This window comes from Colius striatus, chromosome 2, assembly GCF_028858725.1.
Source record: "Colius striatus isolate bColStr4 chromosome 2, bColStr4.1.hap1, whole genome shotgun sequence".
NCBI lineage: Eukaryota > Metazoa > Chordata > Aves > Coliiformes > Coliidae > Colius > Colius striatus.
The window spans coordinates 9,091,560-9,116,201 of NC_084760.1; the positions used below are offsets into that span (position 1 = coordinate 9,091,560).

General features: G+C 39.4%; 1 protein-coding gene across 4 annotated transcripts in view; it reads left to right on the plus strand.

The window, feature by feature from the left end:
* Positions 1-24,642, plus strand: part of RNGTT (RNA guanylyltransferase and 5'-phosphatase) — a 195,589-nt gene that overhangs the window by 153,875 nt on the left and 17,072 nt on the right. For all 4 annotated transcript variants that reach the window (XM_061989754.1, XM_061989755.1, XM_061989756.1 and 1 more), the window contains exon 14: positions 6,399-6,465. In XM_061989754.1, the coding sequence (XP_061845738.1) occupies positions 6,399-6,465 (67 nt within the window). The remainder of the gene's footprint in view (positions 1-6,398; positions 6,466-24,642) is intronic.

Below are 24,642 nucleotides of genomic sequence, written 5' to 3' on the forward strand. Positions count from 1 at the left end.
CTGTTGGAGTACTATTGTAGGAAGGCCCAGAGTTAAATTCACTTCATTTTTCCCCATGAATATTACTTAGAATAAAGTTTTATGTTAATTGCCACCATTACTTGTCTTGGGATATTCTGCAAATGCAGAATTCACTAAATGAAAAGGTTTTGCATACATTTCTGTGAGGGTTTTTTAATTGCAAAGATGAATTTAGCATTGTAAAATTGTCTATATTCTCTTTTTTAGCACTGGTTTGGATCTCTTCCCAACCTTTTCCACTCTTTGAGTTTCAAACTCAGGGTTTTTTTCATCTTTACTATGTAACCAGCTGTGCACAGTATCTCTTCCAGTTCCCTCATAGCTTTTTTTCAATTTCTGCTCTAATTTGAGGAAGAATGTCCTAAATCAGTTGTACAGTCTATTTGCTTACTCTCTACCATGATGATTATACTAAAATAGCTTATATTTGTCCATGGAAAAAAGAGCTTTATTGCATTCCTGATGAGTAAAAAATTGTGTTAGAATATTTTCATACCCTGGAAAAGTGGATTGATAAATGGAAGTTCACAAAGCAGCAGAGAGCCCTTCTGTCTTGCCTGTGGAGTCCCTGTTTTGCCATTGTCAGTATTATACGTGCAAGGTTCACTACTGCTTCTTATGAACTCTTGAATCCTTTAGCTCTCAATACTTTCAGAACAAAATTAAATGCATGCTGTTTGCAGACCATATTTGCATGTCAGTTTAAATTCATGAGATTATCTGTGCACTGGTATTAAGCTTTCTCAGAATTTGTGCTGGATCCTTCTATATCGTCATATATAATACAATTATTTTTGGAACACAAAAAGTTCCATTTAAACATAAGGAAAAACTATGTCACTGTGAGGTGAGGGAGCCCTGGCACAGGCTGCCCAGGGAGGGTGTGGAGGCTCCTTCCTTGGAGGTCTTCAAGACCTGCCTGGACACATTCCTTTGTGACCTGATCTAGGTGAACCTGCTTCTGCAGGGGGATTGGGCTAGATGATCTCTGAAGATCCCTTCCAACCCCTACCATTCTGTGATTGTACGATATAAGAAAAAACTATTTCACTGTGAGGTGAGGGAGCCCTGGCACAGGCTGCCCAGGAAGGGTGTGGAGGCTCCTCCCTTGGAGGTCTTCAAGACCCGCCTGGACATGTTCCTATGTGACCTGATTTAGGTGACCCTGCTTCTGCAGGGGGATTGCACTAGATGATCTCTAAACATCCCTTCCAACCCCTACCATTCTGTGATTGTCTGATTATTTTCACTGTGTTACTCTTACATTAGTCTGTGAAATATCTTTAAAAAATTAAAATGTAGGAATTCTTTTGACCCTAACATCAATTTTTATAGCTCTCTATTTATGCTTTTCTGATTTTCTACTTGCTTTTTCTTTTTTTTTTTTTGTTAGAAAATAAATAGAATTAGCGTTGAAAAGCAATGGGGAACAATTATCATAAGCAGCAAAGTAGAATTGTAATGTCAATCTAGTAGAATCCAAGTTATGGTTCTAAAGACTTCTTTAAGAAGCTACTTTTCTTTCCATGGTTAAGGTCTTGCAGCACAGTGCCTAGTTTTCCCTGATGGTTTAATTGAACACAATAAATACAGAGTATTTATTATATTCTTCAGAGGACACCAGCAGCATCATGTGAATATGATGTCCCTTCTGTTATGCCATGCCATTTTGTTTGGGCTTGTGCCATTGTGTGCAATGACATACTGGGATAATTTCTTTGCATATTGGAGTACAAGATTTGTAAAAATTATGTGTAATTTTACCTTTATCTTCAAAGACATATGTGAAAATTGTTCAAATAATGTTTGAAAGTGCAGTTATTGAACTCGCAAAGGTGTTGCTTCTTTTCTCAGGGTTGTTGTTCATCCGTGTTTGGAACTTATAAGTCATTTCTGCCTAATATGTCCAAATGCATTCAGAGAGATTTGTAGAAGCAGTAAAAAGCACATTTAGAGCATAACAATGGAACTCTTTTTACATACTTATCACACAAAAGGTACATTTTAAAATGAAATGTAAAAACATCCAGGCTATAACTACTATTAATCTCCTATTGTATAATTCTTTCCATTATGGGAGTGTAGAATGTGAGTGTGGTCACTGGTTTTCTCAGAATTTTATCTGTCCAATTTATATTTTAAGCAGGTTGTATTCTGATTTTGGCCTCAGTCATTCACTAATGCATATGCTGAGATGTTCTTCGCAATAAAGATACAAGTGTGCAGAAAGGTCAGGAGCCCCGCTGAGGGTCAGGATTATTTTTCTCGTTCAGTTTTGCTTCACATCTATTTCACTCTTGCAACACATCATCTCGGGATGGAAATCTTTTCACCAGCAACCTCTGTGAAGACTGTAAATGTCTTTCCCCGGTGAATGAAGTTGTTAGATCAGATCCCAACTCTGTTGTAGCTACTTCTTGCCTCTTCCGACTGTAAAATGGAAGTAGTCCAGGCATCTTAATCCTGTTGTTTCATCAGTGGAATTGTTATTCCTGTTTAATCACATCTGCTAGGGCAAAATCTCTTCCATGCAGACACCAAGGATGTTTCAGGTATAAATCTGATGTTCAGATCAGCCAGAAAAAACCCACCTGTCTGATGTGAAGAGAGTTTTTTCAGGTAGGAGAACAGACTACAGCAGGAGCTGCCCCTTGTCCTTGCTGAAAGCAGTCATTTCCATTTACACCATCGTTACAAGTACAGAGACAGACAGCTCTCAAGCTGTGTTTTGGATGTTTCTGTAGTCTTACATGAGCTCAAATACTTTTCTGCTTCTGTGATATAACTGTGAAATCTTGTTACCTCTAACAAAGCTTTGGTGTCAGGCTGTAGCACTTAAAAACCTCTTAAAAACAAACACAAACTCATTTAGAGTCAGACTTTCTGGTGGCTGCAGGAGCTGGTGAAAGAAGCATGCAACAGTCAAGAATGAAACCAGAAATACAGACTCTAGTGATTATGTGGGTTGACAAACTATTCTCCAACCATCATATCTGTCAAAACATATTTTAGGATTCACTAATACAGATACTGCAAGATGGTATTTGAGATGTTGTCATCAGTTCTGAGTTTTTTGTAATCATTGTTGTGGAAATTTAAGGAGATTTAAATTACATATTCTGTTTCAGAGGGGTAGTGAATAACTGAAGCGTTGATGTAGGCAGCTCTGCATGCCTCCCACTGCCTGTGAAAAAAAAGCAACTCAAGCCCATATCACTATGCACAGAATCATAGAATGTTAAGGTCTGGAAGGAACCTCGAAAGATCATCCAGTGCAACCCCCCTGCCAGAGCAGGATCACCTAGAGTAGGTCACACAGCAACTCGTCCAGGTGGGTTTGGATGTTTCTAGAGAAGGAGACTCCACAACCCATCTGGGCAGCCCCTTCCAGTGCTCCCTCACCTCAACAGGGAAGAAGTTTTTCCTTGTGTTTCTTTGGAACCTCTTTTTTCTTCAACACATTCCACCTTTCCAACACCGTGTTCCCTACCTCTTTCCAGCCCTTCTATTGCACAATGCATTTTTTTCTGCGTGTTCCCTGTTTTCCAAGCCTGTCTGACCTCTGTGCTGTTGCCTGGAGCTGCGAGTCTCAGTCTCTGTTCCTGCACGATGCGTCACCGGTCTTGCGTCAGAGCAAGCGCAGGAGCTGCTGCCTCGCACAGGAGCAAGTTACCGCGTTCAGCTAACCTGCAGTAACTTGCTCCTGTGAGAGGTGGCGGCTGCTGGCTCCACCCTGCTGCTTTATTTCACTGCATGCTCCTTTGTGGGAAACCTTCCATAGTCTGCACAGCAGCACTTAGGATCCAGATAGCTTAGAAGGAAACTTCCAGCTGGATGGTGTATGAACTCATCGGAAGTCAGGTTTTTAGCTGCACAGTTTGCATGGCCCTGTTTGATAGCTCGAGTGGACTTTCAGGGCAGCCTTTGGAGCCTGAGGGGATCAGTGTTTGGGATAAAGACCAAGCTGAAGTGGTCCTCAAAATATATACCTCCTGAAGTCCTCACGGCATACCTACCAACAAGATACAGAGGAACCATTTGACATGTGCTTTCTGCCTTCACAAAGCACTGCTTAATAGCTGAAGCATTTGTCTGTTGGTGAGCTGTGCCTGAATCTTTGTTGAGAATACCTTGAAATGTCTTTGTTGTCACAGATAGCTCTTAGTTACTGGTAGCAGACTGTGTGTGGAGAAGAAGAAATGATCAGGGGACTGGAACATCTTCCTTATGAGGAAAGGCTGCGGGAACTGGGGCTGTTTAGTCTGGAGGAGACTGAGGGGGGATGTAATTAATATTTATAAATATCTAAGTGATGGATGTCAGGAGGTTGAGGCATCCTTTTTTTTTTCTGTTTTAACTAGTGACAGAACAAAGGGTAATGGAAAGAAGCTGGAACACAAAAAGTTCCATTGAAACGTAAGGAAAAACTATGTCAGTGTTGAGGTGAGGGAGCCCTGGCACAGGCTGCCCAGGGAGGATGTGGAGGCTCCTTCCTTGGAGGTTTTCAGAACCCACCTGGGCACATTCCTGTGTGACCTGATCTAGATGAATCTGCTTCTGCAGGGGGGTTGGACTAGATGACCTCTGAAGGTCCCTTCCAACCCTACCATTCTATGATTCTGTGTGAGTCTGTGAAAACAAGTTTGAGATGCTTATCCTAATGCCCATATAGTGCAGAACCATTGCAAAACAGTACAGCTCGTCCAGATAAGAGTCTGACACAGTGATGGGCAATGGAAGCCTGTCTGTACTGGGACTGATGTCCTCTGAGCTGTTACAGGTCAGTCTTTCCTCTGGGTGTTTCTATCAATGACCAGGACATTTATGTATACCGTATCTAATTACAGATGGATTTCTTTTAGACAAAACACAATTTGACACCACTTCATACTGAACTGTTTTATATATGAGAATGTTCTGGCTTTTTAATTTTGCTGAGTTCCACCAATTCCCACTGATCATGAACTGGTTTGAGGTCATGTATATCAGAACAGGGAAGAACCAAAGGCTTACTAGGATACGTACATTCTGTGGGGTTAAAGCAATTTACTGCCATCTGAGTTTCTGTTTTCTTTTGTTTATGAAAACAGGTCTGATGATAATGATAATTTAAAAGTTATAGCTGTTTTATATATAGAAAAACAATGTAACTCAGTGTGAATTAAAAGTGTGTGTGTATATGTATATGCTTAAAAATGTCAGAAAGAGAAATCTCAGTGTCATGACTTAAGCAGAATGATGCCGACATTTGGATTTACTTCAGGTTATTTAATTTAATTTATACATGAGGCCTTATTACTAAAGGAAATGGGATGTTAAACTGAAAATACAAAATAGCAAACACTTAATGAAAACTTGGAGCTGCTGAAAAGTATCGTGAGTTTTGAATGTCCTTTTCAAGGGTTTGCCATTATGAAGATCTCCTTATTATGGGGTGCCGATACTTCAGTACAGTACTTTTGCAGGGAATGACCATTGCCTTTGTTCAGTAAGAGAATCATTACTGTCCAGTTTGAACAGTACAGTGCTCTCTTACCCTTTTTGTTGGCAAGTGATGTCCCTATCTGCCTGCCCATAACAGCAACACCCTCCTGCTCCTCTGGGATTTGAAGTCTGTGTAGTAATGACATTGAATTAAGCAGAGGGGTTGGACTAGATGATCTCTAAAGGTCCCTTCCAACTCCTACCATTCTATGATTCTGTGATTCTATGACTTGCACAGTATCTACAGAAATTAACTAACTCTTTTCCAGAAGTATCAACAGTCATTTGAGTCGACTTATCCTGCTGTCCCTCTGGATCTTGGTGGTGTACGCAATGACTTCATAAAGAGCTGAAGAGAACAGCAGACACAAACTGCAGCTGGGGCTTATTTTCTTTTATTTAGGAAGACATGAGACAATATTGCAGTGTCTCTCTGTTATTTCTCTACTTGCAGTGATGTCATTTTGGTGTTACTGTGTGTACTTTTATTTGCCCCGATGTGTTTTAACTCTCGGGCCTGCTGCTCTGAACATGTGTTTACTGGTCTTTTCTCTTTCTGTCCCTTATCTCTAATGGTCTTTAATAAATAGAAGGGACACATATCTGCCATTCTACCATTGTTACTGAGTGACACCCATCACAAAGAAGCCTTTGAAATGATTTTGTTGAAGTTCTACTTACACCATAAGCACAAACTCCTGGTGTGCATCCATCTTTAACGTGTGTCTGTCTGGTTTTGAAGTAGAATTTGCAAAGCTTTGCACAAGTAGCTCTTGCTATCATAATGAAACCTATCACCCTGCCAGGGTTCAGTAACAACTATCAGAGATGCAAAAAACCCTTATTGATGTAAACTGATATCTTAAAAGAGTTTTTTCTTTCCTTTTTTTTAGGCTGCTCACCCAGAACGTTGGTCTTCTGTATGTTGGAAACTTCGACAGACCTTTTGCACAAATTAAGGTACAATTAATAAGCTGAAGGGTGTGGTGTCACTGTTTAAATTCTTTCACTTCTGCATGATTTAAATCTTGATTTAGGGGACTTCAAGTTATCAATACTGCTTCTGGAAAAATAATGGGAAATAGTGGTACTTTGGTGATGTTTTTAATATTCTGAGTTTGCTTCTAGTTATATTTGTGTGCTTCACTTGTCAAAGAAATTTAGTCTTTCCTATCACCTTTAATTTTGAGCTTCATTTAATTATCAGAAGGAAAATGGTTTGGGTTTTTTTTTGGATTGGAGGGGTTTTTTTTTGTTACCTTGTCAGTAACATTGTTTTAAGACAAAGCTACTTTTGGAACTCTAATTCTTTAATTGATCCTTGACAAGGAAGATGCTGCAGTAGAAAAAACAGAGATTGTTTTCCCAGTGTTATTAGATTATGAAAGACTCATACAAATTCTGGAAAATCAATTGTCTTTTATGACTTACTGTTTCTTTTCCTTCAGTTGAACTATAATAGTTGAATGTTTCTAACTGCCAGCTGCTAATTAGTTATTGTCATGTCGCTTGCAAACAAAAATGTTTTGCAAGAATATATGGGCTGATTTTGACGAGTTTCATTGGGATTTTTCTTACGATAAAGAGAGGAAAGCATTAGCATGTCAATCATTACACTGGGTTGTGGAAACATGGTTCTGTTTTAGAATGCTGAAATGTTCCCTTGTCCCAGATGACACCTTTAATTACTACACATTCTGCTCTCCCGGCGGCGTTGTTCCCTCCGTTGTGTGCACACGCTTGTGCCTCTCAGAATTTTAAAAGCCTTGGTTTTGGTTTATGTCAAAATGAAACTTAATTTCTAAAGCTGAGATGTGTTCCTTTGCCATCCCTGATTGCATTACCAAAGAACTGTATTCCCAACAGTATCTAGGAAGTACTTGCTTTTTCTAACTTAAACCTTAGTGCTGTTTTAAAAGAGCAGATGTGTGCTTTTCACCTTCCCTGCTCCCTTTCTCTCATCTCTCCAGTTCCGACATGTGTAGTATTCAGTTTGATTGTAATCAAACCATTTCCAATGTTTCTTACATGAAACCTTATGTTCTAAGAAGTTTCATCACACTCAATCTCGTATATCTTTGGTGCTAACCCTTCAGCATAGTGTTTATTTAAATGCTGTATAAAAGTTATCTCGCACCATTCTCCCCTTCCACATGAGGTTCCATTCCTGCCCTTGCCTGCCCCATCCAATGGGGAGGTTTTCCCCATGGCTGGGGAGAGTTTGTTAGTTCACTAGATGGATTTGAAAGAGAAGAGGCATACTACCATACTCATTTTCAGATGTTTGCAGTCAGCAGTGGTGCTCCTCCCATCACTTGCAGCCAGGGACAGGCCCTTCTGCTCACAGGACAGCTGCAAAGCAGACACTGTGCAGGATCAAACTGAAAGACTATCATATCCGTAGCAAATGCTTAGGGAAAGAGTGCAAAACCAAGATAAATACAAAGCACACAGCTCATTTCCTGCAATTTGCATGCAGGGCCTTCTCTGCTGGAGGTTGTATCTGCATACTGGTACTTAATAACTCAGGTGGACCTTCCTCTCTGACTGTGCTTGAGGGATTTTCCACTACATTTTCACATAAAAAGCCACAATATCACTGTGAGTTAAGATATTATTTCTTTTAAATGTATTGCTTAGTAATTCATTTTGTTTCAACCCTGGCCTTACATCAGGAGAAATGGTGAACAGTCATTCTCTATTCCTGGCTTTATCTTCTCTTCCACATTACCCCAGTCTTGCATCTTCCAAGCTACAAAAAGTTATTCTATTTAACTGTTATTTAAAAGTTATTCTATTTAACTCCCTCTGTTTACCTGTTCAGAATCTCCAGTCAACACTGATTGTGTTCTTGGTACCCCCTTTATTTCTGCTGGTGCCTTATTTTAGGGTAGGGAATGACACCACATTCAAGATAAGGGCAGCAGAACATTTTCTGTTCTTTTTTCTGCTCTTACGTTATGTATGATCAGTGCTTGATAAATGTCTGGCATACATTTAATTTCAGCAGGTAATGTTAGACTCTTTAATAATATCACTGGTGTAGTCTCATCCTAAATGTTGTGTTTGCCACAGAATAGGTTGTGTGGGTATTCAAAGTAACTTTCAGTTACTACCTATGGAAAACCAAATTTTATTATCCAGTAAACTATTGGAGATGACTTAGACATGTTTGAATAAGCTAATTCCACAAGCTTTCCTCTGTAAAACATAAGTTTTTTGGACCTACAGGCATATGTATAGGCATATATTTGTACACCTTTGCTTTGCTTTGTTTCTGATGCTAAAGGTAATCCTGAAGTGGTAAGTTAATTTGTCTCAGGATCGTCTCTTCTGTGGCTTGTATTATTAGCTGCAACTCGGAAATGGCATTGAGCTAACAAAAACAATGAAGTTTTTAGATTGAGGCTCCTATCTGATTGCTTGGAGATTCCAGAAGAATGCTGGCTGCATGACAGCAGGAGGAGCCGATGTAGAGTGATGGGGTCACAGCTTCATAGACGTCTTCATCACCAAAAATGGGGAGTAATAATTCACATTGAGGGTTGGCACTGCAAAAATAAATTGGTATACTCTGGAGATACACAGAATCACAGAATCTTAAAAGGTGAAAGGGACCTGGATATATCATCTGCTCCAACCCCATGCCGGAGCAGGACCACCTAGAGTAGGTCACACAGGAACTCATCCAGGTGGGTTTTGAACGTCTCCAGAGAAGGAGACTCCACAAGCCGTGTGGGCAGCCTGTGCCAGTGCTCTGTCACTGCAAATGTGTACACAAGTTTCTTTCATTCTTCCCCCAGCAGTTCTTCAGGTCTTTCATATGCATTTGCTAATGATTCCACTAGTTAAAAGACCTATGAACCACACTAGTTCAGACGTGCTTTTGCTCACTGTGTGATGGATTGGTCTCTCTCATTATATAAATTACCCACTCACGGCCATTTGCAAACATCCAAGTATTATTTATTCTATTAAGAGATGGCATTTCTTGCCAAACTTGAGCATTAAGGAGTGCCCTAGACCACTACACCTCTCTCAGTGTAGATTTATTACTCAAAGTGACCCATTATTACACAGCATTCCAGTGCATTTCAGTGCACTTTCGGTTGGACCAATAGGAATGTTAACAGGCCTTTGAAATATTCATAGTGAGCATACAGACTGTTATGCTAGTTCTCATAAATTCATGTTTGAATTTTTGTACATATACAAAACTGCAAAGAGAGAAAGTCCTTATCAAAGTATCCTTTCCCAAAAGCAAACTAGTGTGGTTTTGCAGAAGCGTGCAGGAGGTAATTGCGATGGTGTCTTTGATGAAGACTGTAGATGGCAAGTCTGGGAAAATAGTTTGAAATTCTAACATCTCTTCAAGGATTATTTTTCTATGCCTTTCTTTTTCATATCAATAAATGAATATTTATAGAAATTAATATTTATAATGTTGCTGGGACATAGATGAACTGGTATGATTAACCAAAAGTACCTGTTCTTCCTCCTCCTGACTTGTTTTCGGTGATATCAGTGGTAGTGCTTGATAGATGTTTTGATCTCTGCACTTCATTATACAAAAGGAATGTGAAGCATTCACTCCTCAAGCTTTTGAATCATCTGGTAGCAGATAGATTAGAAGAAATGTTTAAAAAAAAGTGTTTTCCTGGCTAGAGGCATCTGCCTGGAACTGTTCTTTTCCAGTAATGTGCCAGCTCATAGATACGGCAAGATTTTGTGTGTTGCTACTTTGAACAGAGTTCATGATACAGAACTTTTAGGTTATTATTAAGTTACTGAAGTTATAGTGTTCGTGATTGCTCTTGTCCTAAGGTAATATTCACTGAGTTTAAGGAAGTTCAGTGGCTTATAAAAACGATGGCTCTTTCAGTTAGCTGATGAGAGTAATAAATCAAATTTACTGTCACAATGAATCCTCCTTTGATTTCCAGGGGACTGTTCTTTAGGGTTACATTTCATAGAGGGTAGTTCCTCTTCATACTAATATTTTGTTTCTCAGTGAAATTATTCTAAATTACCGTTTCATTCTAGGACTGGAACATATTTCATATGAGGAAAGGCTGTGGGAACTGGGCCTGTTTAGTCTGGAGAAGAGGAGACTGAGGGGGGATCTCATTAATATTTACAAGCATCTAAATGGTGGGTGTCAGGAGGTTGGGACATCCCTTTTTTCTGTTGTATCTAGCAACAGGACAAGGGGTAATGGGATGAAGCTGGAACACAAAAAGTTCCATTTAAACATAAGAAAAAACTATGTCACTGTGAGGTGAGGGAGCCCTGGCACAGGCTGCCCAGGGAGGGTGTGGAGACTCCTTGGAGGTCTTCAGCACCCTCCTGGATGTGTTCCTGTGTGACCTGATCTAGGTGACCCTGCTTCTGCATTGAAGTAGCTATGTTAGTAGTAGTAGCAGTTACTGTCATATACTTCTGCATTCATTCAGAGAACTTCAGAGCAATTCAGTGGTGTGCAGCTTTCTTTGGATCTTAAGTGGTTGTATTTCTTAAATACCTTTTGGAAACCAGATGAAACCACAAAGATTTCTGTACGTGACAGTCTCGATCAGCAAGATAAAGTATCAAAATCAGCTGGAATTAACTAGTAAACTTTCTTCTATTTACATTAAACATTGTTAGGATTCTTCTACCAACAATGAAACCATTAAAGCAAAAAAAAAATCATAGAGATTTTGTGTTCATTAGAAGTAACTAAACCCATTGTCCCAGCACACATAATAGTCACCAGATGGAAGGATGTGTTGGGGGATTTTTACCCTTTTTACAGAACAAAGAAGTCTTTGTAATGTACAGGACACATTGTTTTCAGAATATTTGATCAATGTAGATTAGAATGAAAACTTAGCTACACTATATCCAGTAATTATAGCTATAAAGAAAATGACTTTGCTTAATCAATTTCTTAAGATTGAAAGTTTTTTCAGTTCAGTTCCTCGTTGCTTCTGGGATTAGAGGAAACTGTTCAGTACGCTGTGTTCTCCATTATTAATCGGTAATGAAGCTTCTGGCAGTCTTTACTATTGAGCTAATGACTAGCTTCACGTTGGGCTCTTAACACATTAAATTACCATTTAAATAAAGATTAATTGCTGCTGTTTTATTTTTAGTAGTTTTAAGAGTAGTTATTAAAAGCTTCCATACTATTCAAAATAGAATGGTTTGATTTAATAGAATACGAGCACAGTTACGGTGACAAGAGTACTTTGGAAATAGTGGTTTGTTCCTAGTGTTTCGTTTCTATGGCAGGACCCTGCTGGGAAGACTCAGTTTGCTTCTGGGGAATTTGCTGGTGCAGTTACAGCAGTCTTGCTGTCAAGGACTAGCAAGGAATCAAGCTCTCTGCTCTGACCTCCATCTCAGTAGCCGTTATCAGTGATTTTATTAAACTTGAGAACAGTATCGCTGATTGCTGAGACAGCTAAATGCACTGCCTACACTCTAGGAGTGCAGTTTGATTCTAAGCTATTATTTGCCCCAACAGCCTCATTTTCTCTCAGTGAGTAATCGCCCCAGAATAATTTCTTTCATCATATAGCATCAAAAACAGTAGAACCTCAGGTACAAACCCATCCACCCTTCTTTTGAGATCTGCACGCAACTTGCCAGTACCTCTGAGAATTTATTGTATTGTTACCAAAAGCTGAAACATCTTCAACACATCTGCTTCACCTTTATCCAGACAGAGGCCGAAGAACTGAAGAATCTGAGAACCAGGCTAGACCTCATTTGTGACTTCTTCAGCAGTATCAAACATCTGTAGATGATTACTGAAGTGATTGGCTACAATTTACCAAACTATCTTTTCCTGAAAGTAGGAAAAGGAATAAATTTGTGAGCTTGCTGCTTTCAAGAGTTTATTTTTAAGCTCTTATGAAATAAGGTTCAGCTGCTGATTTCTTCACTGAAGTTGACTTATTTGTATTCACTGAGTGACATGACATCTACTACCAATTAATGATCCCAAAGCTGGGTGGACTGCCCCTGTCTAGTCACAGAGGACAGATATGGAACAACTTATTAGGGTACAACTCTTCAGATTGTCCCATATGTAGGAGGAAAGTTGGTCCAACTTTTGCCAAACACTCAGTTGCTGTCCTGACAGAGCTCTACAACAACATGATCTGTACAGACTTTAAGCAAATACGTGTGAAAACTTTCACTCTCTGCCTGTTAACAGCCAGTAGGAAAAATATTGGTGCCTTAATTGGGCCTGCTTCTGCAGGGGGGTTGAACTAGATGATCTCTAAAGGTCCCTTCTGACCCTACCATTCTATGATTCTATTATTCTAATTATTTGATGCTTTGCTTACTAGACTTTCATACATATTGACAGAGGGTTTTGCATTCACTACCAAAGCAGGAAAGGATTTCTTGTTTATCGTGGCAAAGTCATAATCAGAATTTTGTTTCTGTTGTCCGTCTCCACTTTTTATTCTTTTGTGCTGTTGGTGCAATTTATTTGATGCAAAATGTCATAGAATATAAGAGTATCATGCATTCAGCTGGAAGGAGATGACAAATACAGCTCTAGAATCTTTGGAGCGAAGCGTTCCTGAGAAAAAGGAAATACAGATTTATCTGTAGGTGTTTGGTTCTGGTTGTTCACATTGAAGAGAAATGGTTTCAAACTGAAAGAGGTTGAACATAGACCTGTCAAATAAAAGAAAAATAGTGGTAACTTGCTTGATTTGCTTAGCCAGATAGTGGCAGAGAAGGATTCTTTCATCTTCATGTTAGCAGAGTTAACGTGGGCTGTGAGGGGAAGAAGGGGAGAAGATTATTTAAAACTAGGAAAGTAATGATAAGAGAACAAATAGACAGATATGGTGGATGGAAAGAATTTGATTCTGAAAGCTGAAGAATACTTTTGAAAGCTACAGATTTGGATCCAGCAAAGCAAACACCTTTCCAGTGTTGAGAAGGAATGTGATAATTATGTGATTTGATGGCTGTGAAAGAGGAAGATAAGCTCAGATCATCTGAGTCCCCATGTTTCATTAAACACAGTCACTCTAAATTAAAACACAGAAACAGAGGATAAAGGTATTCTACCTCTTCTGAAGTTAAAATGATATCTTTAGGATAAAGAACCAACATTAATAACATACATTTATTCTTATCTACAGTCTCCAAACAGGATTGATGTGTTAACAGAGTTTTGTGGGATGTTACAGCAGGATTTTCATAATCCTCTTGTTCAGTGTGGGAGCTGCACTGGGCATCACTGGAATTACTAGTAGTTGGCTATTGAGAAACAGCATAAGGAAGTTCCTTCACTTCCTTTTTCTTACTCTGTTAGTCTTTTGTGGAAACCACCTATATTTGTGTGTCATGCAGGAGTCAACACACAGAAACAGTTTTAGCACCACCACTTGTAAGTGAGGCTGATTGCCAGTTAATCTGTCAAAATACATTTCTCAACAGAGTGGGAATTTAAGCTTTGTTCCCAAAGTTTATTGTTAGAAGACAATGTGCTGTCTTCATGTCTTCTGGTGCCTGAACCCATCCTCCATTTCCACTCATTCCTTTCCTCTGCACTGATTTCACATAAAGGACAGAGTCAAGTTCAACATCTTAAGTTTTATCTTCAGGTTGCTTGCATGGTCTGGCATATATGAAAAGTTACCTAGCATAGGGCTACAGGCTGTGTTTGCCTTCCTCAGGAAGGCTTTATTTTTAAAGTTAATTCTCATCAACAAGAGGGTTTTCAGGATGGCAACCCAGGACTTGAAGTGAAAGTGGAACTTGGAGTGGTTACAATCTTCAGTCCCAAGTACAAGGTGCTTTTCTTTGATTTTGTTTCCTAAACAGTATCCTGAACATATTCAAAACCAAAATTCTCAATTTGTGACAGCAGTTAACAGAAACTCCTGAGTGGTAAAAAACTTCCCTACCCACACAGTTTGTATCTTGTAAAAAAGATGAAGGAGGTGCTAGAGAGAATTTGCTGAACTAACTGCAACTTAGAAAATGTTGTAAGGTGCTAGCAAGAAATCACCCACTACTCATCCCTAAGTTACGTGTTTGTTAAAGGTAGCAAATTTAGCTCATTTTGAAAACAGAATACTTTTGAAGCATTGCTTGAAGAATTAATTTGGAAAGAAAAAAAAGCATTTGGCTTGATTCTTTTCCTTTGACTTCCTTTTATTTCTTGACGTCTCAATGTCCTTTATTGCGGCTTTTCTCAAAAGCAATTTCCAACTCTTTAGGGCAAGGGGTCCTGACTGCCTGTGTGTTTGTATAGATCCTGGGATATTAGAGCCTTCAGTCCTGCCTGGCAATGTGAGACACCAACAGTATAAATGAACTCTAATATATTTTAAGTGTGCATTTGTTTTATAGTAAATGCCGGCACCCAGTGGCATATTTATTCTCTATAGGCACGCTGAGGGGGAAAAAAAACCTTAAAAATATATTAAAAACAACCTAGCCTTGGAACTGGTGATGTAAACAGAAAAAGAATAACAACCAGAAGATGTGCATGAGCGCTGCAAGAACTGAAGCAGTGATTTGGTATGCTGTCACACTTGCTGCCCCTAAGAACAAAATGTTAATGAGCTGTAATTTATAATTTCGCTCTGTTCTGATGGATCAGATAGTCCCCATTTTGCTTTTTGTCATCATGATGCCTATGAATTCAGTTACAAAATTTGTTCTTTGTAAAGCATGTGGTGTTCCATAGAAGTCCACAGAATTAGGAAGATTACCTCTGCAGTTTTCTGTTGTTGCTGCCAATAAGATAGAATAATTGGTGCTTGGTTTTGGACTGTGATTTTTTGTGTGTGCAGTTTTTGTTATTTTAGCTCCTTAGTAGTGTTCTTCTTTGCTGTTTTAAAATCAATCCAAGCCTTTTCTTGCAAAGCACAGGGTAAATTAAACCCTTCTGGAAAGGTTAAAATAATAACTAATTGATTGTAGATGGTAGTTTATTGGGTTTTGGGTTTTTTTTTTAGTTTTCTGTTTACTTCTGTATTAAGTGCTTAAGGAAAAAAAATCTTCAAATGCTTTTAAGGCATATTGTAAAAATGAACAGATTGCAGTTTTTTAAGCCTTCCATTTGCTGGGCTTTGGAATACAAATACATCCCAGCAATAGAAAATCGGTATGATAATACCTCATTTCTCAAAAAGCTTAGAAAAACAACACTGACAGAGGTACCTCGTGAAGTCCAAGAGAAGCAAATGCATGGTCAGGCATCAAGGACAAAGCCAGCTGGAGCCTTAACTGACTGCACAGCAGCTCTGCAGAAAAGTACCTGAGGGACCCAGTGGCAATAAGTTGAGCGTGAGCCAGCGTGGGCTCTTTCACTGGTGAATGCCAACCATAGCATGGGTTGTGTCTGTTAGAGCATAACCAGGTCAGGGAAAGTCACTTTTCTCTGCTTCAGCATTTGTGAGATACACTGGGAGGAACTGTGTGCTGTTTTGGACCCCCAGTCACCCCACTGCAGAGGTTCCTGAGGGGATCATGATGAAGGGTACAGCATGTGGGCTCTGAGGGGAGATTAAAGAAATGGGATTGTTTAGCAGAGAAAGAAAGAGGGAACTAAAACTGCTGTCTTCCATTGCCTAAAGTGAGATTGCAGACACTTCTACAAGATGCTCGAGGAAGAAGAGGGAAAATTCCAGTTGGATGCATGGACAGTGAGGTTGGTTAAACACAGCAGCTGGTTGCCTGGAGAGGCTGTAAAATCTCTATCCATGGGGATTTTCAAAGTTGAACTGGAAAAGTCCCAGAGCAACCTGACTCATCCTTGAAGTCAGCCCAGCCTAGAGCAGGAGGTTGAACTGGGTGATGGCTCTGTGTTCCTTCCAGCCTGAATTGTTCAGGTTCTGTGACATTCTAGAGTATAAGCAGTCACCACTGTGAAATAGAACTAGTTCTTAAGGTTATACAAAACCACATCATTTATTGTGTTTGTTGGGAAATGGTACAATTGAATGTTTCTGAGCCTTCCCTGTTACTGATGGAACAGAGCTTACTTTCAGTCTGTAATATTAACACGGTGTAACAGTCAGTTCTTCCTCCTTATCTTTTGGCTGCAACCATAATCTTACAGAATACAAGGTTTTCAATGCTTCCATTCTTAGGTAAATGGATTTTTTGCTAAATATTTACCTTTGTAAGTGGCTGGTTTTCCCACAGTATCAAAAGTATGAAAAGATGTGCCTTTTTTTCCATTGAGAGGTGAAATTGCATTACCTTTCAGAGATCCTCTGGTCCTCTTTCAAAGAACCTGATGTGTTTCCTTCACGAAAATGTTTATTTAGAAGAAGGAAAGTTTGTTTTGGTGGTTTTCTTTTGAAGTAATTCTGCAGCTATTCTCATGTAATGAGGCAGTATGGATTTTTTAATGGAGCATGTGGTATATGTTGAGAATAAAACATCTTTGGCATAAACTAAAAATACATGAGCCTAACTGGGGCTGAGAAGAGCTGGTGTTCTCAGGAATGTCTATAAAATTTAAGAGGTTTATAGATTTTTTTCAGAGCCATATAACTAATTTTAAAAGAATGATAGCAAAGAAGAAAAGAAATTAGAAGTGGCAGCACCGACTTGATTAGCAGCAAAGCTCAAGAGAAACAGGCTGGAAGGAGAGCAGCCAGTGGGTAGCTGTTGGATGTAAACACACCGAGGAGTCTTTATACATGCAGGAAATGGGATGTAACTGTTGCACATAGCAGTTATTAGTAAAGGGACATGAGTGTGTAACAGCCTGCAACACAGGACACCTGAGTACTGTAGAAACAAAGAAGTCAGAGCCATGCTATCTAACTTTCGCACCTTACCTTCTCCTCCAGCCTTGGCTGTGGCCCATGTTCCAGTAACGATGCTGACCTACAGTGACTCTTAAAAAGACCTCCAATATTAATCCCCAAGAACATTCATATTCTCCTTTACAGTTCTTCTAGTTTGAGTACTTCTGTCATAATCCCTATAAGATCAAGCCAGCCAGCAATTTTTTATCGCATTAGCGATGATTGCATTTGGAGTTTCCTGTTCTGTTTCATTGGATAAATAATGAGATTTGAAACGAGCTGTAGCCAATATATATGCCATCAGACTTTTAGGGCTCATTATTTTCTTTATTTTTGTCTCAGCATTCCTTCTTGAATTCATTTATTTTCTTACCTTCCTGGTAACTGTTCAAATATTTACGGTTGTGAGACATACGGAAAGCTGGATTTTCAAAGTGTTAACCAGATTGTGCTTACAGTAGCTTTTTTGTGCCCAGTGATGTGCCCTCATGGCCAAGAAGGCCAATGGCATCCTGGGGTGGATTAGAAAGACTGTGGGCAGTAGGTGGAGAGAGGTTCTTCTCCCCCTCTACTCTGCCCTTGTGAGACTGCATCTGGAATATTGTGCCCAGCTCTGGGCTCCTCAGTTCAAGGACGGGGAGCTGCTGGAGAGAGTTCAGCACAGGGCCACAAAGGTGATGAAGGGAGTGGAGCATCTCCCTTCTGATGAAAGGCTCAGGGAGCTGGGGCTCTTTACCTTGGAGAAGAATGAGAGGTGACCTCATTAATGTTTACAAATACACAAAGGGTGTGTATCAGGAGGATGGAGCCAGGCTGTTCTCAGTGATGGCCAATGATAGGACAAGGGGCAACAGGTACAAGCTGGAACAGAAGAGGTTCCAAAGAAACACAAGGAAAAACTTCTTTCCTGTTGAGATGAGGGAGCACTGGAAGGGGCTGCCCAGATGGGCTGTGGAGTCTCCTTCTCTGGAGACATTCCAGCCCACCTGGATGAGTTGCTGTGTGACCTACTCTAGGTGGTCCTGCTCTGGCAGGGGGCTTCGACTGGATAATCTTTCAAGGTGCCTTCCAACCCTTGTGATTCTGTGATATGAAAACATACTATCACAAATGTGAGCATTAGGACGTGCAGGTTATATCTCATTAAAATAAGTCATGAAGAATTTCTTTTCTATATTGAAGAGATGGCAAAACAAAAGGGTGAAGCTGTGTCTCTGAACCGTAAAGTTATTGCTCACTACCAACTAAAAATTGCTGAGATGATACTGGGAAGGAAAGGTTTGCTTTAGCAATAAACAAGCATAGATATTGCAGATATTTCTCATCTGCATTGCGTTGAGCCCTCATACTTGTTGTGGTGGAATAACTGCTCGGGTCATTGTGAAACTGCCAGATTTCTCATGCTGTAGTGCAAGTTGTGTTTTGCTATTGTCCTCATCCTCTTTTGTCACATTGTTCTTTCCCAGGCTTCAGTGTTTGAGTGTTCTGGCTCCCGTATGTGGGTGATTTGGGGCTGGCATCATCTTTTGTTTTGCTTTCTTATGTTTTACAAAAATCATCTTGCAGAAGAGGATGATTTTAAGCTCTTGGACATGGTAATTTGTTGCTGCATCTGTTCCCCGTGTTAGAACTGCATTGTGGAACCTGGTTTGGGTGTGCCTCTGCACACAGAGAGTGTAATTTGTTCTGAGTAATTGAGAGTACCTTGATAACAACAGCTGTTTATGGAGCCAGCTCCTGTGCTTGACTGAGTTGCAGCAGAGACCATTTTTTCCTTTGATGTAGACATCCCCACGCTTAGTTTCCATAAATGCAATTGCATATGCATTGTCTTTTGATTAGAATACAGTACTCAAACAGTGTAGCAGCGTGCTCAAGCTTCTCAGAGTTTCAGGCAGTTTGGGAAACTCATTGTAGATAATGGTCTTCTCAGAGAAAGAAGCATCCTAAACTTGTGTACCTTTATAGTTTCCTTCAGGAAGTATCCTTTCCATGTCATATTTGTTGTCACAGTTGTTTGTTATTAATCTGTTCTGATTTTTTACTTTGTGCATTAGAGCTTTCTGCAGTAGAGGCCTTTGTTGGTACCCTAGACAGGTGAGATAACGACAGTAACATGGATGACAGTCAAAGAGTGGACACAAAAAACAGTCTCTAAATAAAGTGATTAAAATTTGTCCCCTAGTAGCAATTTATTCTATTCAAATGAGACAACAAAAGGTATTTGGGCCGAGTCCTTTAGGTCTTTCTTTAAAACCATTTCTCAGCCGTTTATTGTTTTAAAGTATCATAAGAACATCAGCCAAGATCAGGTTTTAGGGAAGGAAGGCAAATCATTGTTGTAAACATTTGATAGACAGAATCTATCTAAAGTTGTTAAGCTTTTTAGAGGTGAGTTACTTTGAGTCTAAATCGAACAAATGAGATCACACTTGATAAATGGGCTTGAACTTGTAGTACCTGTGTGAAATGCAGATGATAATGCCTTTAAAATAAATTACTCATGAATAAATCAAGATGTTGAAGTTGCAAAGGGTGAGAGATGGTATAACAGGGAAATTCTTTGAGTAGGAAATTGTTTCTGAGACCTTTCTTTATAGTATATATAAAATGCATAGTGAGCATCATGAAAGAGAAATATTTTAAATGTCAGATACTGATAAGATTGGAGAAAAACAGTTGACAGCAAAAATTACTGCATTGAGAGGTACTGTGCTGGTTTAGGGCTAGTAAAAGGCAAATGCAGATTAAATTTAGATAAATGAAAAAGAATAGGCCTGCAAACAATAACACAGAAGGTAGAAGAAATATCAAACGAGATAATTATGCAGGATATCATCTTACTAAGGAAAAGGGGTTGTGGATAATATCCTGTCTAATTATAATGCCTATAATGGAGGACAGTCACACAAACTAATTTCAGCCACCATATACCCCACAGGCTCCCTGTATACACAGTGGAAAACAGATGGATCAAAGGATGAATCTGGGAACCTCTTAAGAAAAGCATCTGACTGTTGCCTCGCTGAGTCTTTTAAATTGCCTTCTAGAGGTGCCAGTCTCTCAGTAGATTTCAAACCAAATTTAACTCCTACATTTTAAGTACCTAAAGTAATGGTGCAAGTGCTCATCTTGCCTGTCTCTCTGGACTTTTCCAATGATGAGATTAAAGGCTGGAGTCAACCCAAATTCTTATTGTGCAGCTGTTTCAACTGCAAGTGAGTATTTCCAGTATGGTATTCCCCACAGACAAGTGTTGTGGCTTAAATGTCGCTTCAGCTACTGCTAATAGATTTCCAGAAATCCATTTTTTTTTTCCCCTGCCATTTTTATCCTCAAATTTAATCTGTAAAACCAGATAAGTCCTGCAAGCTTAGGCCATGTCAGACGTCTGATGAGGAAGTTGGTGGCTCTTCTGGAAGGTTAGCAAATGAGGAAGGTAGAATTAAAGTAGATTATGCCCATGAAAGGCTGGCCTTTAGGCAATAAGATGAGATTTCATACCGGTGAGAGTAGAAGGATGCTTATCTCCTACACAAGGAAATGATGAATAGCACCTGCACAATTCAGAGAATGCCTTTGATACCTAGAAAGCTGTAATCCTAGGGGAAAATGAAGCTGTACATAGGCAGTAAATCAGGTAAGATGATTTCTTTTTGCATTCCTAATTTGTTCCTCTATATGTATGATTTACAGTGCAATGCTTAATTAAATGATTTTTTTGGGGGGAGGAGTCATCAAATTGGCTTTCCCAGTGTTCATTGCAAGGGCCATGTATACCTCTGCTTGGCAGTATTCCAGAATGATTGTAGTATTTGTAAAATTCCACATCTAAGAAAGAGAAATAGATATTAGAACTCAGCTGAATAATAGTGATGCAGTATCTTGTTATTAACAGTCAACGAAACCATTATTTGTTTACTTTTGGTTTGACAATAGTAAAGCCACTGAAGTTTTCTCTTTCTAGCATAAAGTGAGAACAAAAATGAGGAACAACAGAGCTTAGTGGTGCTGTTATATTTCAGCAAACTGAAGTTTTCAAAATGCCACTTCTGTGTCTCTCTAAAGGGAAAAAAAAGGCTAGTTGAAGGGAAAATAACATGTTATATCTTGGGGAAAAATGGTCTAGAAAGGTTTGAAAAGGAAAGATGGGAGATATGGCATCGTTGTTAGATCTGTTGTGAAGACATTTTGTTTGTATTGCTACGAACTGTAGAGGTTTTGATTTGCTGGGAAGGGAACTGTAAATACACAACATTGCTTTTTATGTAACTAGCTTTGTTGAGTTACTGTGTAATTGATATATAGAAAAATCTCTGCCAGTGACTTTGTAGCTGAATGTTGTAATGAAATGTCACTTCTTTCCAGAAAAAAGAACATTACTGTCCTTTGATTAGCTGAAGTATTAAATCTGTTTTGATAAAGGAACCTATTGATTTTAGCTTAATGTGTTGCAATAAAAAATATTTCAGATGCTCTCAGTTGGTAGTTTCATGAGGTGCTGGATTCTGTGCAGGCACTGGTGTGAGATTTTTATCTATTTCTCATCCATGAAGCAGAGAACTCAACATTAGTAGAGAAAGGAAGTTAAGATCTGGGTTGTGCTGAAGTTCTCCCACTTCAGCCTCTGCAGAAGTCACTCATGGGCTTTTTCTCACTGGGTCAGCCAAGACAATTCTCTAAGTGGGAGGGAATGAGGCTAGAGCAAAGTAGTACTGTAAAGCCTCTTGATCCAGCTGCTCGGTCTGCTAGGACTCAGGCAGTCTTCCAGAAGTGGTTCATATCGACCCTGGCCCTCACTGCCCTGGGGAACTGCCCGTTGCCTGCGTATTAATGCTGCACCACACAAGAAATAAAACACCTGATTAGTGTCATGTGTTAGCCTACCCAGTTATAATTTAATAGTAATACAGAGGAGTGCAGCCCAGCTTCTGCTTCATTTCATTAGTGGGTCATGGTTAGCCACACTTGAGTGCTGACCATTGCAGGAGCTGATTAACTAAGTGTTCCAGCATTTCTTTTACACAAGCACAACCTTGGAAGAAACATTTCTAGGAATGAGGGAAGAGGCTGGTCTGTAGTAGAAGCAATGCAAAGGAATAAGCAAAAGCAGAATTAGAGACAAGGATGGTTTTGTTCTTTTATACACTCAAGTAAAATGCAATTACTGTCTTTTCCTACGTCACTGCATTCTCTTTCTACTTGTTATGCTTTGGCTGACATTAATGCATAGAAAGAGGTTTCAGAGTAACTTAACTTTGATAGGACAAAGGACATCTCTGAATAATTTAGAAAGACATTTATAGATCAGTGAGTCAGAGGTTTTGGACTTAAAACACTGAAGCTAATACCAAAGCAAACAGACCTTGAATTACTTAATTACTAGCTTGTAAATATTTCATTCAGAACTTTAAGGAAAAAAACCCCTGTAATTAGTAATTAGTGCTAATAGTTATAAGAGCAAACAATAAACCAAGGCTTTCTGTTACAGTTCGTGGATTTCCTCACTATGTGCACTCTTGCCTGACAAATCAACTCCCTTTTACCTTGGGCTTTTCAACTGTAGACTTAAGTATGTAAAACTCTGTATCCAATTGATGTAACGTAAGGTATGAAAACACACTTTGAGATTATCAGGCAACTGATCCCAGAGTTGCCATTGCTATTACCTGTCTTTTTTTTCCCTCTTTTGTCTAGGTCTTTCTAACCCTGCTTGTTCTTCCAGGGAAGAACCTATAAGAACTCTTTTTTTTTCCTGGCTGGAGTTGTTAGTGACATGGGCTGGCTCTAGAATGGATTTGTGATGTCATTTGTAATGGTGTTAACAGCATGTGAAAAGCAACAAAAATTTTCAACTGTATTTGTTAAAGAACTAGTGCTGTTTCAGTCCTGAGCCTCAAGTGAGGGAGCAGAGCTGCTCAAACACAACAGAATGCTCAAGTTACGCTCTGAATTCTGGAAAATTCAGGAATCGACCCAAGCAGAGGTTTCTGCAGGCCACAGCTTTATGACAAGGAGCTTTTTGCAGAAGTCATCTGGTTAGAAAAGAGATTTTTCTTGGTTTTGCTTGCTTTAGCTCTTGTAGACTAACTGGATGAAGTAATTTTGTGAAATAAGAATGAAGACTAATATTGTCACTCGCTTGTTTTGTTGTTGATCTACCTTACAACAATGAAGTGTTTAAGCAAAGCCATGAAAAGTGTGGTTGTGTACAGTGGCCTGTGTCAGATTTCCCATCTTTCAGGGCTTTGTCAGGATCAACTGTCAAACCATTACTTATGTCTTGTTGTCAGTACTCCAGTACTCTCCATTCAAAGTTGCAATCCTGTTTAGTTGACAGTCAACCAGAAACCTGGATAAAATCCTTATTGATTTGTCTAGAAACATTGCTGCCCAAACAGACCAAGAAATTGATAGGTTTCTCACATCCATTTGGCAAAAGCCACAAAATCTTCTGAACCCAGTTGTGACTCTTCCAAGTCCATGAATACTGTCTGTTCTTTTGCCTCGTGATTACTGCAGTCTATCACCCTATCTCCATTACCATGGTGTCCTGGGAAATCTGGTTTCCTAACTCTGCCTGTTCATTAATAACAAGGAATGGAAAGGAAAGGCGGGCTTGCAATGAAAAGTAAAGCAGTAAGAACCCCTCTATAGCCTCATTTACTGACAATTTTGTGCCATTGATAGATTAGCCCTTGCTTACCTTTCTTTTAGAGGACTGACCTCATCAGCTGGCAGGCACCGTAAAACCATTTGCAGTGTCTGAGACACAATTAACTTCCCTACCTAGCCCCCTCCATTCTGTAACCCCACAATGATCAAGAAGACTTGCATGCTTAGATTTTAGATTATAGGTTAGCTTATACTCAATGTCTTAGCTTATACTGAATGTCTTTAGTTGCTTTTGAAGAAGGAGGAAAAAAGCTTTCTATGATTGGAGCCTCAAAACCAGTTATGCTTTGAAGTTTAAGGCATATTCAAGAAAGGGAGGGTGGTTCAAGCTAGCTCAATGTTATAAAGGCAGCTGGGAAGTGAGCTAGGATGGTTGACTTTCACTACAGCGGTTGCTTTGATCAAAGCTAATTTTTGAAAGTCTGCATTGAGTCAGCAGCCACTCATGTTTTTGCTGGGATGCATTATCAGTAATAGAAAATAAGGATTATTTTCCTTCTTGAAATCTTAGAAGGATGAAAACTACAATGAAAAATCTCTAACACGGCTCTTGCTGCTTTTTTTCCCAACACATCTCTGCTCTGTTAATTGGATTTTATAGCACTGCTGAGTAGGTATTTTTGGTAGTTGTTGTTCTTTGGCTCTTCTTGGCTTTGTGTTTTATATTGCAGTGTTT